General features: G+C 38.3%; 1 protein-coding gene across 13 annotated transcripts in view; it reads left to right on the forward strand.

The window, feature by feature from the left end:
• Positions 1-718: 718 nt before the first annotated feature.
• The window catches only part of RGS7 (regulator of G protein signaling 7), a gene marked incomplete at both ends in the record, with an annotated part of 251,354 nt that continues 235,070 nt past the window's right edge, over positions 719-17,002 (forward strand). For 12 of the 13 annotated variants that reach the window (XM_080615559.1, XM_080615561.1, XM_080615555.1 and 9 more), the window contains one exon: positions 731-808. In XM_080615559.1, coding sequence (XP_080471685.1) covers positions 731-808 — 78 coding nt within the window. Of the gene's footprint in view, positions 809-17,002 lie in introns of all 13 variants that reach the window. The other variant, XM_080615558.1, reaches the window with a different exon arrangement.

A 17,002-nucleotide genomic window follows, 5' to 3' on the forward strand; every position in this document is an offset into this window, starting at 1 on the left:
GATCTGAGCTCTTGCTTAGTGCTGCTCCCGTGTGACCGGGGGGAGGGCGGGGAGAAGACGGGGCTGGCGGCGGAGCCGGCGTTTTGCAGTGAAGTACGAAGAAACTAGGTGAAAGCAACAGGAAAGATTTTCTGGCTTGTTTCTTCCTTGCGCCCCGTCACCTGCTTCCCTCTCCCGGTGTATGTGTGAGAGCACGCACGTGCTGGAGAATTAAAAAGAAGTTTAAAGCGTCTGGTTTGCTTTTTGTGCATTTGAGGGTTGTTAAAGTTGCTGTGGCCCGAGCCCTGAGGAAAGAGCACTGCCGGACACGCAGTGGTGGGCTGAGCCAGCCCTCCCCAAACTGTTGTGATCTGGAGGGTGCAGGGTGTCCTTTGGAGAAGCCTGGTCAGGGGAGGGAGGAGTGCTTCGTGAGGAGGCGTCTTCACGATGGGGTGGTTCGTGGTATGTTAGGGAGCCATTTGGAGTGACAATTCATTAGTGTCTGAATTAGATTAACATACTGCATTCATTATTTACAGGCAAAAGAGAGTAGTGACAGTAAATGGTGAATTAGCAGCTTTGCTCCAATGTAAATATCTGTTGGAGTAAGAGCATACGCCAATTCTGATAATATATTGGTAGAAAGGTCCATTAATCATCAGGGAAGGAAGGAAACCTGAAGTGATGTTTCAATGAAACCACTTTTACCTTTTACAGTGTGGCGTCCAAAAGAGGATCAAACTTGTGGGACATGGCACAAGGAAATAATTATGGGCAAAGCAGCAATGGGGTGGCTGATGAATCCCCAAACATGTTGGTGTACAGAAAGGTAAGCCTTTGTGTTTCAAAAGCTGAGAAAGGGCCTTCAGCCAATGGTGAAATCGTGGGCTCTTTTGCCTAGCAAGTGAGACCATTATTTTTGTTGTTTCTCTTCAATTTAATGAATAGATGCTGCTGCTGTGCTCTGTTGAATGGAGCAGTCTGATTTCAGAAAGTGATCACCTGCCACTAATCCGGAGTATTTTGTGTCTATTGACATTTGTTCTGCCTCAACACAGTTTAAATGGCATGTGCAAAGTAGATCTGTATCCCAGGTACATTTAGGTACTACTAAATGACTCCTATTTTGGCAAATGGCTGGATCAGTTTTTAAATGGTAAAATAAATGTGTGTCAGAAGCAGTTGGTTTTCAACCAACTGTATGTGATGTATTTCATTCATTTTCTGCATTGATACATGTGATATGTTATGGTAGTGATCTGCTAGAGACTGGAACATGTTTTGTATTCAAGTGTTCACTTGTAAAATGTATTTTTAAAATGAATTCCTATATTCTAAAGCTAAATATTACCTGTATAATACAATATTTCATATTTCTGTGTCTAGACAAAGATTTTCAGAGTGCAGAGAAGTCGGAACCATTAACTTATTTCATATGAGAGGAAAAACTGATTAAAGATATTAGTTATCTGCAATTGCTACAACTTAAAACAAACACATACACTCCAGGGATTCTCCCTAGGAAGGATTTCTAATGTAGTTGTTCTAATAGCATCAATATACAAATTTCCAGACATTGAACTCCAGTAGTGGGGCTTGTTTGGCCACTGTGCTTTCATTTAAGTGACAGTAAATGCTTGGGAATTTTGAGATACATCTATACTTTTATATTTTTATGAAGTTTTAATTGCATTCATCAAAAAAGAATAAAATAAATTATAATAATGGAGAAAACACAAATTTGCTGTCACAAACTGAAAGACATAATTAAGCAACTACTTGTTTATTTGTAGAACACAGTGCTTTCTAACCTATTCATGGTTGGTTTTAATCAGGTGGGAAAAATCAATATTTTTACTTTGTTGGAGGCATTGACTTTTCCTTTTGCAAGTTAACTGTAGTAGAAAGTATTTGATATGTAGTGAGTTTGAGGTGAACTGAGGTATCATCGGTAATGGTGGTAAGTGTTCTTTTCTGAGAAATTAAAAAATAGTCTTGAATTGAAGACTGATGCATTCTTTATCTTCCTATTTTCAAGTAAGTTACTGGTTTCAGTTAGTTGGTTGTATTTGCTGTTTTGAAAGATTAGGCTCTTTTTACATATATGAAGGTATTTATGAGTTTAATCTTAGTTACCTATCTATGTAAGAATGCACTTCTATAAAAAACCAGGATTACCTTGCCATTAACACCACAGGTTTGTTTCAAAATGCAACTGTATGCATGAATTTATATGTGAAAACATGCTATATGTATTAAAAGCAATATACCAAAGCTCTTATTGTTCTTTAGAGGTTTTTGATCTTTCCAAGCAGAGTATTTGCATGTTTGTTGTGTACTTGCATGCTGAGATAAGCTTATTTAATATACAGAGGGGGAACACACAAACTGTTTCTCTTCTCCCATGGTGACTTTGCCTTAGGAACTGGTCAAGCTTGTGACCTGTTGTACTTAGAGTGACCTTATGCCAAAATTTAACATTGTCCCTGAGCAGCTTTGAGATTGAAATGAAACTGTCAAGGCAAGTGATGAGGATCCTGGTGATACAGGCAAATTTTGAAAATGGGAAGCTGAGTAGGGCACAAAATCTCAGGTATATGCTCAGCAATTCATAGCAGTTGTCTGTGAGAAAGGGATGATATCAGTCTGTGTCTTCCAGTGTAGCAGTAGTCCTTCCCTTGTTGCTGCTAAAGTGCAAGTGGTGCACTGAGTATTAAACTTCCAAAGAACGCTGACCTTTTACAGCATTACCTGCAATATTTAATTTTGTACATGTCAACTTATTTTTGTAGCATGGTGAATCAGAAGATCATTTAAGATTGTGCACACTGATGTTAGAGCAGACTAAGTAGTCCTTTGTTTGGCAGTTTTCAAGGAATAGGCAACAAAATAGATAACTTTTAAAGAAGCTGTAAAATCACCTACCTTTTCCGTGGTATAATATTGCTGTAATCAAACGTGTTATAAATTTTGTGTCTGAAATGCAGGAGGAGGATAGTTAGGCGGAAATAATTTTACTTCAGAATATATCATCTCTGAATATAATTCTTTAATAGCAACAACTAAATCACAGGAATCCTTGTAATACATTTGAAAACACAATACTCCTCTGTCTGTCACTGTGTTGGAAATGAAAGCACTGTGCTGAGCGAACAAAGAGCTAGAGTTGCCAGCTTCATGAAGGACTTTCGTTTTTGTTTTGTTTTTGTTGTTGTTTTTTTTTGTTTTGTTTTGTTTTTTTTTTTGTTTTTTTTTTTTTTTTTGTTTTTTTTTTTTTTTTTTGTTTTTTGTTTTTTGTTTTTTGTTTTTTTTTTTTAACTGGAAAAGTATTAACAGTTATTAGAAAAAACGCAAATGTGCTATTGGCTGGCTTCAGAAGGAAACTGAATTTGAAGTCCTGTATTTTGAGTCATGCTGTTGAAATCCACAGATGCAGAAATGCTTTCTTCCAGTAGTTTATACAACATCAACACTTGGAATAGCACACATTTTGATATGTGTACCTGCAAGGAATATATGGAACAGTTCTTACTACTTGTGCTAATGAAAAACTAAAACTTGGCCATGTTGAGTGAAGATGATTACTTTGGCTATAAAGCACAATTTTGTAATCTGGCAATGCTGCTAGTCTGTCTAACTTTCAGATATAATCTGAACTAAGTATGTTCTAAACTACATGGAGTTGCAGCTCTGGCTTTCCTAAATCCTGATTCTGTCAGGAGCATTTTAGAATAAATTTTGCATGGAATGAAGTTCTGGTATTTACAAATGCAGTACTTAAGGCTTGAATCACTATTACACTTTAAGTAAACTGCAAACTCCTCACAAAAAAGGCAGCTTTTCTGTTTACTAAAATGTATTTGTTTTGTGATTAGTTACTTATTTGAAGGGTTAAAGAGAGATGGATTATCGAATTGTTATCTAGAGTAATACAGACTGTAGATAGCTGCTTTTTCTCATAGTAGCTTGTATTCATAGACAAAGAAGGGTTTCATTGCATTTTGCTTTCAGGTATGATTTTTTTTTTTTTTTTTTTTTTTTAGTCAGCATAGGATAATTAAATATTCAATGAATACCTACCTTAGAATTACTTATTTGAAGCTGTGATGGAAAGACACCAGCATAGATAAATAGATCCTTATATCATTTTTACACTGCCTTTTAAGATGCTTGTGTCAGTGTTTTTATGCCTTGAGGGATAGTTTTTATTTTAGTAGAATGTCAGATGCATTATTCTTTTTGGCTATCAGCCTAATTATAAAGTAATGACATGTGACACATCATTGGTACTGACATACCTTAGAAAAAGTCCTGAATTTTTCTGCTAGTAGCCCGAAGCAAACATGAAAAATGTAAACCTCCTGCTTTTGCTTCCTCTCTAAGAGTCCATTCCAGTCAGCAATTAAAAGAGATAAGGCACTGGAATCTGTAGTGTTTTAACATCACAAGTTGTTCACAGAAATCTCAGATTTCAGCAACCCTGACATGTACTGCTGTAAGCTAGGTCTTAAAGTAGAAGCTTGAAATGTAATCTAAGGCCCATGTTGTGCAGCTTTTTAGAGCCTGACCTGCCTTTCTTTTTTTTTTTTTTTTTAATCAAATGCATTGCTCAAATAATTAAAAGAATAAGACTTGTCTTTTGAGGAACGACCATTTTAGACCTACAGCTGGTCCTGCTAAACCTTTGTTTGTCTTTCTGGTCTGTCCTTTGCTTACTTTTTTAGTCAAACATGCTGCAAGGATTAGGAGTTCTAATTTGTAAGTTAACAGCTACTGTATTGCTGTCTGAACTAGCTTCATTTAAGAGATGATAGCTTTATTTTGTAGCAATAAAATTAGCCTTGTCTAAATAGTAATATTCTGTGGCTGAGACTTTAATTCTCTACCTTCCTCACTGCCCTGAGCTACTAAAGTAGCTTTTGCCAAAGCTGATCAGAATTACTAACATTTGGGGCTTTCAGTGCTGTAATGAAGATAATAAGGTGTTTGCTCTGTTCTTGTGACAATTGTTGAAGGTTATATATGCCAGTACTCATGTATAGCAAGGGCTGAATTTGTAATCTCAAGCTTCTTAGTTTCCTGTGATCTGATATTCTTCATAGAAGCTATGCCTCCAAAGCATGATCCTTGCAAATGTTGTTGTAAAGGAGCAATAGCCATGCAGTGACAGCATTTGAGGAAATAGTGACCACCATCCTCTAATGACCTTCTCTCCTCTGCTTGTACCAGAGACTACTTCCAGTGCAGGTAATACTGTGTTCTCATGTGGCTTTTATCAACTGCTTCCTTAAAAACAGTTGTGTGAAGAAAGTGGTATTGCAGATAACCATTCCTTAGAGCCTGTGAGAGTAGAAAGGGCATGATAGGTAGGATTTTTCTAAGTTCTGTCACTCACTTTGATAAGGGATGAATTAGTCTGACACTATGCATTTCTGAATATGCCATCATATCCTATGGAGGCATCTTGCTTCCAGTGTAAAATACTGAGTTTGTTACTAAATTGCAAATACCAGGGTACTCTGAGGTACTAGAGATAAGTGGGTTTTGTTTTTAATGAAATTACTGTATACCTCTACATTATGCAGTTTTTTCTTCTCAGAATAAGAGTGGCACTGGTCTGAGTTTTGGATGCTAATCTTGATTTTATTCCAACCCTATCCAGTACAAAGAATGGATGAGGGAATTGCAGTTGTTTTACCTGGAGAAAATGAGGCTGAGGAGAGACGTTATTGCTCTCTACAACTACCTGAAGGAGGTTGTAGAGAGTTGGGTGTCAGTCTCTTCTTCCAAGTAACAAGTGATAGGGCAAGAGGAAATGGCCTCAGGTTGTGCCAGGGGAGGTTTAGGTTTGATGTTAGGAAAACTTTCTTCACCAAAAAGGTTGTCAGACATTGGAACAGGCTGCCCAGGAGAAGTGTTTGAGGCACTATCCCTGGAGGTATTTAAAAGATGTGTAGATGTGGTGCTTAGGGACATGGTTTAGTGGTGGACTTGGCAGTGCTAGGTTAATGCTTGGACTTGATCTCAAGATCTTTTTCAACGATGATCTTAAAGTGTTTTTCAACCTAAATGAGTCTGTGATTCTATGAGTGTTATGAGGATGATGTCGTAGTTCTGGAGCAGTTGGTTGATAGTTAAGTAAGCTATTAAATAGGTAATATTTAGGGGGGCAGGAACTTAGTACTGAAGGACAGAATAGTTGCTAGGTGCTGTGGGCCTTTTATAGGGTGAGAGTGCATGTTTCCCTCTACACTCTCACCCTCATGCTTGGTATTTACTCCCTGTGCAAGTCATTCACTTTCTTGTATCCTGTTTTGGAATGGTTGTTGATAGTACTATGTGTAGCATGTATGTTTTGACATATTTTATGATAAGAGCAGTATAGAGGATTTGATTGACTTCACAATTATACAGAACTGCTGAAAATGCCAAGAAACCTTATTAAAAATACGTCAATCTGAGTCTGCAGGTGGCTAACTCTGAGAAAGAGGCACCTGTCATGTGTATTTGCTTTGGAGATTCCTGTTTGTATTTCCATCCTTTCTGTTCTTCTTTTCCTTCCACTAGGTGTAGAAATGTATCAAGTGATACTGCAGTGAGAGAGGTTTACTGCTGCTTATTCTGAGCTTAATGTGCTCAGATCACTGGCATTACTGTCAAATGCAAAAACCCCACAGAATTCTGTACCTCCATGTTACTTCCTTTCTCCATCCCACATATGCTGTCTGAAAACTGTATGTGCCTGTTTTGATTGTGCATTGTCATTTTCAGTTTCTCTGCTTCTTTCCTTTGAAGCAGTCTACCTTTGTAGCTATGGAAACAATGATGCTATTGATAGTGACATGCAATACAGAGTCAGAAGTTGTTTGTTTTGGAGTTTTAAATTTCGTTTTCTTCAGACTTACAACCTTCTCTGTGGACTGCAGGAATTTTTATAGTAACCTCTATCATATGATAACATTTGACAGACTTCCACCAAAGCTGATATGAACTATAATGAGTCCACATTAAAATACTTGCATGTAAATACAACCTGTTATAATGTGGCTATTTTCCCAATTCAAGAATCATAAACCCATTGAAACACAGTTGTAATTTTTAGTATAGGAAGCACTACACCAGATTCTACATGTCATTCTGTAAAAGCTGCTAAAGGAGAAGAAACTGGGCTTATTTTCTGTGGCAAGGGGATTGGTAGAGAATATTGATTCTTTGATTGCCACCAGCTATATAAAAAAAGTCTATTTACAAATCTAAATGTCAGGTCAAGCCTAGAAAGAACAGAATAAAGTCAGCAGCAGAATGTTTAATTGTTTTTTTTACGTGCTATAAAACTTCTCAGACAAAGTGTTGGGGAAAGGTAAAGATACATAATATAGAATGTGATCAATAGCTGGTTTTCAACTATATCTCTAAGAAATAAAGCTTTTACAAAAGAGATGCGTATAATTAGTCTGTGTGTTACAGACAGGTAAAATGAGGCATGATAGTGACATTTCAGAGCAGTGGAAAAGCTAAAAATCTTTTATTTTGGTAAAACAGAGCAAACTGTTTTCTACAGATGAGGAAGCCATTAGGGCTGAGTTTGCAGTACACTATCTGGATTGGCTTCCATTATTCCTTTGTAAATTTTATTTATTGTTACTGGAAACAGATTGCAGTGTTAGAGGAAGAAGCTGGAAATATAGGAGACTGCCTTTTGTCAACTTTGATCAAGGCAAGAAAAGTCTGGATTTTAATAGTGATAATATGAATCTTACAAAAATGAATAAGGGAGGAAAACTTTGAGAGTGTTATTAGTAGCAGGAGGAGATTGGCTGCTGAAGAAAAACATCTTCAAACAAATCTTGAGATGATGGTGCAGCGAAGTGAGTTGTTTCATGTACAATTTTCCATGGCGAAGGGGTCAGCTGAGAATTTTAATTTTTGGTCTTGATTGCACTAGCTATTAAAAAAAAAAAAAGTTGGAGTTAAAAAGGTTGAGCCAGTTATTAAAATATGCACTGGTTATAAGAGTAATTAGAATAGATACAGTGGGAATGAAGTTGGCTGGGAAGCCACAGGGGACATTAGTTCTTCGGGCTGAGCTGTCTGAGAAGCAGAGTTGAGAACTATAGCTTCATATGGAGAGTGAGGACTGCCTGAGGTTAGTGTAGGAAAGCAGACTGGCCAAGAATTGAAGCTATAGGAACAGGTATAGTAGCATCTTATAAAGCCATTGTAACTGTTAGTGAAGCTTTTACTAGATAACATACAGACTTCTTAACTGACAGGAATGGGAGTTTGGCATTTGGACTATTTAGCCTCCTAAAATTTGGGGCCTGTTTTGTGATCATGTGTGTATATGTTTGAAAGCTTCCTTTGTCAGGTGGTGCTATGAATCTCTCTCCATTTGTTTGCAATGCTCTGTGTATACCTGAGAAAACAACTTTATGGGCTGAGTTTCGGAGATGATGCTGTGTCTGCGAATGGTGATCAGGGCATCATAAGCCTGTTGTTACCTCTTTTCTTCTTCAAATATACTTCTGGGTAAAGGATTATTGCTGATGAATAGGAACTGGAGAGATGATGCCATAATGTATACTTTATCCATATTTTTCCAATGAAGATACCTATTTTTTTTATAATTGTGCTATTTCTACTAAATTGAGGACATCTTTGATACCCATTAAATAAAATCTGGAGTGTATTAGATCCACAGTGTCATTCAAATGAGAAATCCTTTTGGTGAGTTCTCTAAGAATTGATCATGTTGCATTCATATCAAAGCTGCTCTGATTTAATTCTGAAAACAACTGAATCAAGAACCAAATAGACCCCTAGGACCAGAGATAGGAATTTATCCTTCACAGTGAATCTGTCATTCTCCAGATGTTGTTGTACCAGTTTTACGAAAACCATGTAAAATGGGAATTTTGAAGCTGTATTAACTCTTCTGCACCAATTCTGCTAGAGTTGTGTGCTTGCTTCTGTACTGAATCCTCTTTGACTAACATAGTGTAAAGTTCTAGGAGAAAGGATTGTACCGCAGAGGGAAGAGATGGCAAACACAGAGGATCTCTTCAAAATTCAGTTCAGATCTACAAGGATTATCTAGCTGAAAGTGAAAATTGCTCCCTGTAATACCAAAGAATATTTTTTCTTTCTGTTCCAGTTACTCTTGATGACGTAGATGGTTGTATAATGTGAATGTACATGCATATGCACTTCTAGTATTTCAGCAGTCTAATCTAACTAACGGATTGGCAGTTATAAATATGCTCTCAGCAGTGCAGAGTCCTGCTCTCGTGTGACCAGCAGTGGCAGTGGGATGGATCTGCTTTTGTGATAGTGTGTGGGGCCAGGACTCTTGCTGGCATGTTGCTTTGGTGGCCGTCATGCTTTTCTGAGTGTTCTTTGTTGTTTAGATACCAGTCCACAGTAAAAGAAGAAAATATTCTCACAGCCCCCATAGAATTTATTTTGGAAAGAATATTAGCCAGGCCCACTTTTATTGTAATGATTATTGTAATGTTTATTGTAATGTTTATTTTTCTTGATTCATAATTGATCATAATTTAATAAACATGAACAAAAGGTTCTATTAGAGGCCATTTAAATATATAATAGTTTTTAACAATATCTCATGTATATAATGTAGCTCTATGATACTTCATTTTCCATGTTGTAAATTGCACTGAAGTATTTTGAATAGCTGTTAATTAAGAGCACCTTAAATTTTGGTGGAAAACCAGTTTTTCTGATCTACTTTTATATTGGAATAAATAAGCAATTTACTGAATGCCTTTTGAAAGAAAGACATACTAGTGCTTCATAACACCTACACTTCTCTGAACTATAGGCTGTAAGAAGCAGTAATCTGTGAACTAGATTCTGCACTCAGATGTAGATTCATGCCATCACTTGATATTGACAGGAACCACACAATTGTATTTGATATAGAATCAATATCAAGAAGAAGAATGGCAAAGCTTAATAATAAATGCTTAGAATTACACAAACTTGAGGCAGGATTTTACAATAAGAACTATTTTTATGATGTACATTTTTGTCTATATGGAGGAGAAAATATAGAACATTCCATGGCTGTACTACAAAACCCCAGATGTTGGCACATTTAGTTCTGCAGGCTTATAAGTGTGTTCTGAGGAATAAGTTCCAAGTTGTAAAACAGGATGGCTTCTTAGTAGCAAGTGAAAAAGTTAGCATAGTCCCGTACAATAGCATTATGCATAGACTAAGATTTCTGCATGGCTTTAGTAGTTTATTTTAAGTGTGTCACCTGTAAACCAGGTGGTCTGCAGTATAATTAAAGTAATCTTAGGTAAAATTCTGTGAAGATCAATTGTTTACTTTGTACAGAGTACCTTACATTTATCAAAGTACAACATTACATGGTAAAGTACAACCATCACAGGAATGCAGTTTTAGACAATGAGAATTCTACGCAGCTGTTCACAGTATTACTAGCTTTCAAATGTCTTTTTTTTTATATTTTTTTTCAAGGGTTACTAAGCAACAGTAAATCTCATTCAAGTCACTAGGAGCTAAAGGTTTTTAGTACCTTTTTATATATCCTGTCTATTACTCTGTGGAATCGTCATACTACCTGAATGAAATACTTAGATTCTGGCTCCTGTGGTTTGGAGGGAACACCAGTGTCCATCAGGGTAGAACAGCCATACTAATGCATGGTGAAGTTAATGTGTTGGTTTGGTTTCCAAGAGAGAGGAGAAATAGCTTTGACTTGTTTATAAATGATGTAGTGCTTTATTTGTGCTCATTTCTTAAAAACCTGTGGTAGTACAATAATAGAATCTTTGCTATAGGAAAACCTTTCCAAGATTTAAGCAACTGTTCTGTTCTTCAGACAGTTGTGACCTGAAGCACTTAAGCTTATTTATAGTGGGGGGAAAAAAAAGAGATTGGATCTTGCTTTCTCTTTACCATCACCACCTCTTCTACAACATTACTTTTGGATGCTGAAGTTCATGTTCAGTGGTTTACTAAACACGATGTTCTGTTCTTATATTGAGGTAGAAAAGTGTTTGAACAGGTTTTGTTTGTAGAATTGTGTTTGTATTTACCTGTGTGGCATCATCGTGCATTAACCTTTTAACACAAACTCTGGTACACAGTTGGTCAGGCAGGCTGCAGCCAGTACTATTTTCTCTGGGTTTCTTTTGGTTTATGTTGTTTCCTGTCTAGAAATTGGGGGCTAACTTATTCCAGGATGCTGGATGTAATAATCCTTTCTAGTTCTTTATTCCAATGCTTATGAACCTCACTTTAAACTACAGAAAATAGGACATGTTGTACAAGCATAAACATGTAACCATGGATTGCCTCTGAAGGTTCTACCTTTCCTTCCAAATCGCTGATGTCTGTTATCTAAATGAAGATAAGCACAGATGCTGAGATCTCAGTTTATGTTGTCTAGAAGGGTGTTAGCACAGGACTTTGGGTTGACATCCTTTTTTTTTTTTTTCTTTTAATGTATTGAGGATCTGTACTTCTTGCTTTACTTTTGAACAGGAATTCTACCCTTTGTGTCCTGTGTAATGGTTTCTTTAAGTAGATCATTTTATGTGGCTGGTTCTTGGTCATTCTTGGCGATATTAAAGGACATAGAGCAGGTTCAAGGGCAAAACGCTGAAAGAAAAATTCCCTTTTAATATGTTTGTCTTCATGTGAGCTGTACCGCCAATTGCTTTGTCTAGCTAATATGGCAAGATAAGCAGGTTTGAATGAGACTACCAGGTTGGTGCAAGTGCTTCTGAAAATGGTACCGGAGCTTCACTAGGTGGTGCTCGTCTCCCTGAGTAGTGAGCAAGCATCCATCCCATGCGGAGAGGTATTCTTGTTGAGAAAGGAATGAATAAAAACGCTGTCTTATAAACAGTGTCTTCCATGCTAGGTATTAATGTTGGTGTCCTGGTCAAATTGTTGATCAAGTCTTTTGGTGATGGTTTTCTTTCACTGATTGCTTGTTTGGTGGTTTCCAAGGTGGGAAGCCTCTTTCATCAGCCAGCCTGAACACTGCTGTTGCCTGCACTCGTGTTACACAAAGGAGGCTGCTGGCCTCAGTGTTCTGTTGGCAAACTGAAAAAATAATTTCTGTGCATAAAATTTACAACCTAAGTATAAAAAAAGAGGTGGCAAAGTGGTCTGTGGAGACTAATCAGAAGAGGCTGAGCCTAGGTAATTTCATTTTTTTTTCCACAATACCTGGAATGGTCTTTGCATCATCTTCAGAATCGTATTTGAGGATCACCAAGATGGAAGTGAAGCTGCCTACAAATTCATAGTCTTTCACATGATTTGGTCCAAATGCCTGTGGTTTTGTTCTTAGCTTGACATGGCTTAGCAAGAGGAAATATGTTTCTTTATGTTTTCACTTTTCTCCCTTATGCCACCTTTTTGATCTTTTCATAGAATCTGTATAGACATGGTAAATGGATTTTACCTGAGTAGTCCATAGTTGACATAAATATACTAGCATCAGTATAAGTTTTAGCTATATTGTTGGTTACAGATGTTTTTTGTCATATTCTTTTTGCAAGTAATCTTGAATAGTACTTACAAGACAGACCACTTAAATGCTTATGTATTAGCCACGTAGACTTCAGTATTACCAAAAATGTTCAGTGTGCTGTGTTATTGCATTATTAGCTATCTTTGGGAAAGGTACTTCCTTGAATATTTGAAACATGTAATAGATGCAGTTGAGGGGAAAAATGTCCTGTCCCATCACCCTCTTTCCCCTCCCCCCTTTTTTAATTTTGAAAGGAAGCTCTTTCCTATTTACCTTGTAGAAGTATCACTTGGGTTATTAAGGTTAATTCCTTGAAAAGCAGTCCCATACAGTTCCTGTGTCAGTGAAATGCTACAGAAGTTTTTACATGGTGGTGTCCTGGTGGTAGGGTAGTAACATGTCTGAATTCCAACTTTTTTTCCACTGAAGTGTGCTATACTGTAGAATGAATTAGGCGAAAAAAAGTTTGTTTATGTTTTCTATTCAAAACAAGTAAATGTAATGACTTTTGAATGAATTGGCCTTCTACAAGCTAAATTAGTTTTCATAATTGACATATCACTTGTAGTATTACCTACTATTAATACAGTGAATGACTTCTGACAAGTGAGAACAAACAGCGTAACAGTCATTAGCCAGTGTAACAACTTTTTCTTGAAAGAAGAGATGGATGATGTCTTGAGGATGTAATCTGCATTAGAACACAGTGGAAAAGCAGTGGCAGATAGCTTGTTGTACTGAAATGCAGCAGTAGCCATACTTTCTGCTAATGCTGGGATGACTTGTGATGAGTAGTCTGTTACACCACTCCTCTAATCAGTCAGATCTTAAATGATTGCCTCCCTTTAAGATGGAATGTGATCATGCAAAGCGAGGCTATTGAGTGCGAGAGAAGGAAGGTTAAGTCTAGGTTGTGCTGCTGAGTGGTTTTGAATAAATCATTCCATATCAAGCAGTCTGAAAGTCATGCATACACTTTGTGCTTAACTCCTTAGGATGCTGATAAGCAAGAGATAGGTATTATTTTAGATACTGTATGAAACAGCATTTATCTTAAAAATCTCTCCCCATTTCTCTGAGTAGGAAGATTGGAACTACAGAAACTTTTAATTTGTGCAGTGCAGTAAAACTGTGAATTTTTCTTGGCTGGAGAATTCTAATATTACCAGAATGTGGCTTGCTTAAGAGCAAGGAGAGTATCTACAATCAAGTATTGCATTTAGAAAATAGGGCAATTGGAACATGGATATGAATCATAGTCCTGCTGTCCTGTTTGATAAAATGGTAGTAATTTTGTGCCTCTCTTTCCTATGTGTAATTTGGCGATCATTCAGATGGATTACAAAGAGGCACTGAGGTTAAGATAATTATATTTTTGGCTAGTGTATAGTATAGCAATGACAATATTGCAGTAACAAATATTGCCTTTTTTACTTTTTTCCCTTGGTACACCTTCTTTTTCAGTTGTTTTTCACAATTCCGCTATGATTCATTACAGATGTAACCTTTGACTTTCTGACTAACAGATTGTGTTCCTTTCGAGTGAGGTTTTGTCAGCCTGGAGATCTTTGACTCCCAGCAGAGTGTCAAGCGGAGAGACAGTGGCTAAATTTCCATGTGGTGTGCTGATAGCGTACTTTCTACAGTCATTGCTTCTGTTTCTTTACCTGCTTTGAAATCTTAAGCAAGTGATGACAGAGGGAAAGGAGATGTATGTGTCTTACAGTACAGGCCCATCTGTGAAGACCAGATGGCATCTGTAACAATTTTTCCAATGATTTGGTTATTTTCCCTGCCATTTCCTGTAAATTGTCTAGGGGAAACTCATGCTGAAACAAGCAAGAATAATGGAAGTGCTGACCTTTATTGACAGAATGGCATTTTGTGCTTTCTAACATCTGCAGCCTAATCTCACTTCTGTAATGCTTATAAATACTGTATTTCAAATAATATGTAATTTTGTGGAATCCAAACACTTTTTTTTTGTTTTGCCACTGAAAGAACAGAGGATATCTGTAACTAAAGTGATGCGTGGGAGCCATGTTTGTGAGATTTTGCTTTCCAGCAATTTAAAACTAGTCAGAAAACCGAATAAGTTGTGGCAAGTGTAACTAAAGGGACATTAATCCACGCTGTATTTTCCCCATGCTTTAATTTTTTGTAACAGATACTGTGATTGTACATCTCAGCAATGTATCCTAACATTCACTATGCTGAAGCAGAAAGTCCAGTCTCTCAATATGCATTCATATGTATGGTGTAAGTTTAATATGAGTAGTGATGATTTTAATGAACCTATGCAGCTTCATGCACAGTATTCCTGTGAAATACTTTAGACAGAGCCTTGGGTGGCATGGTTTAGTGTGAGGTGTCACTGCCCATGGCAGGGGGTTGGACCTAGGTGATCTTAAGGTCCTTTCCAACCCTAACTATTCTATGATTCTATGAAATATGACTAAACATACAAAATAGATATTATTGGCATCTGTGCCATCACCAGGGTGCAATTCCTCAAACTGTGTGTATGCATGTTTACAGCTGGTATTCTAGCTATCACTAAGTTTTCCCACTCAGCTTACATAGTATGATTCTCTCTTATTATTACTTTTTACATGCATACGTAGAAATGTTTTGCCTTTGAACAAATGGGGAGAATCATGTAGAGGAAAGAGTCTGCTATATAAAAGTACATAGAACTTTATCTGCAGGTTTGGGTATTGGTTATTAAATAACCAGTGTTACTTAGCTAGGTCATATCTTGTCTAAGAGATTCAAATATATTCAGATTTCTGACAACTATTACTCCTGAACTAGCAACTTGCCTCTTAAAACTGTACAGCCTTTCTCTTGGGCACTTACCTCTTCTACTAACAAAACTGTGTGCTCTGGAATAATTTAGATTTGCTAATGACATAAACTATTTTCCTGACTTTGGATTAATGTCCAATTTCTTTTCCACTTTTCATAAGCTTTTGTCAAGTGTTGTGGTTTAAACCAGTCGGCAAGTCAGCCACGCAGTTTCTACTCCCTCCCCCCCACCCCCCGGAGGGATGGGGAGGAGATTCGAAAGAATGTAACTCCTACGGGTTGAGATAAAAACAGTCCAGTAACTAAGGTATAACACAAATCACTACTGCTACCACCAATAATAATAATGATAAGGGAAATAACAAGGGAAGAGAATGCGACACCACCTGCCGAAAATGAGTCCGACTGAGCAGCCTGTGCCCTTCCGGGTAACTCCCAGTTACATCCCCAGGCATGACGTGCTGTGGTATGGAATACCCCTTTGGCTAGTTTGGGTCAGGTGTCCTGTCCCTGCTTCCTCCCGGCTTCCCCTCCTCCCTGGCAGAGCATGAGACTCACAAAGTCCTTGGTCAGGGTAAACATTCTGACCCGCAACTGAAAACATCGGCTTTATCAGTATTATTCCCAGGCTGAAAGTCAAAACCACAGCGCTGCACCAGCTACTAAGAAGGAGAAAAATGACTGCTGCTGCTGAACCCAGGACAGTATCCACCCCTTATTCCATACCATTCACGTCATGCTCAGATCCCACATTTTCAATATACCCTCACTCTCATCTCAGTGCAGTCTTATCCTAGTGCACAGACCAATCCCTATAAAGCTGCTGAGTCCATTTGATCCATGATGTTGGGCTCCATCTCTTGTAACAGTCTTTCAGAGCAGGAGAGGCTGTGTGCAGAGTTCACACTTGTGAATAACCTGGGCAGTAGTGTCTATTGCTAAGTCCACCCCTCGATCATGAGTCCATCTCTGTGTTGCATCTCTGCCCTGTTGGCCTGAAGTGTCACGGGCCCATCAGGCTCAAAATAATTCACCCTTCCCTGCAGCAGTGTCTGCAACTTGTCGTTGGGGACTCCATACAGCTGCCTTCCATCTCCGATGCTTCCAAAGCACTGGAGGGGCCCAGTGGACTAGGTACTCGGCCATACTGTCCCACACACCCTGATACTCATGACTGTCCAGCCTTGGGGAAAACCTCTTGGTCCCTGTATATTCGTCGTCTAACCCCAGACAAGACCCAAACCTGACTCTGCTTAACTTTTGGGATCAGACAAAATGGCCGTGGGTAAAACACACTCTGTGTGTGGGCCAACATGGTGATCCCCATCACAATCTGCAGGCAGGTCCTAAGGGTACCCAAAGGCCTTTCAAAACCTTCAAAACTCTCAAATGATGCTGCTGTAGTTGCCGGCTCTCTCACCACCAGCTTCCCTTTTTCTGAGTCCAGATCTTCCTCCTCTGCCTTGCTGGGAAATGCTGCGGGGTCTTCTGCATCCTCCTGGGGGCTAGGCTCATGGGGCTCGGTGGGCTGCTGCTGGGGAATGCTCTCTGCCACAGCGGGACAGGGCTCGGCCACGGGGCTTGGCTCCTCCGCCGCCTCCTCCCGCTGCTCGGCATCTGCCTCCTTCCTGGCCTCTGGCCCAGTTCCTGCCACCGATTGGTCCCCGGGGCCGCTATCCT

Source organism: Psittacula echo (assembly GCF_963264785.1).
Source record: "Psittacula echo genome assembly, chromosome: 4".
Classification (NCBI taxonomy): domain Eukaryota; kingdom Metazoa; phylum Chordata; class Aves; order Psittaciformes; family Psittacidae; genus Psittacula; species Psittacula echo.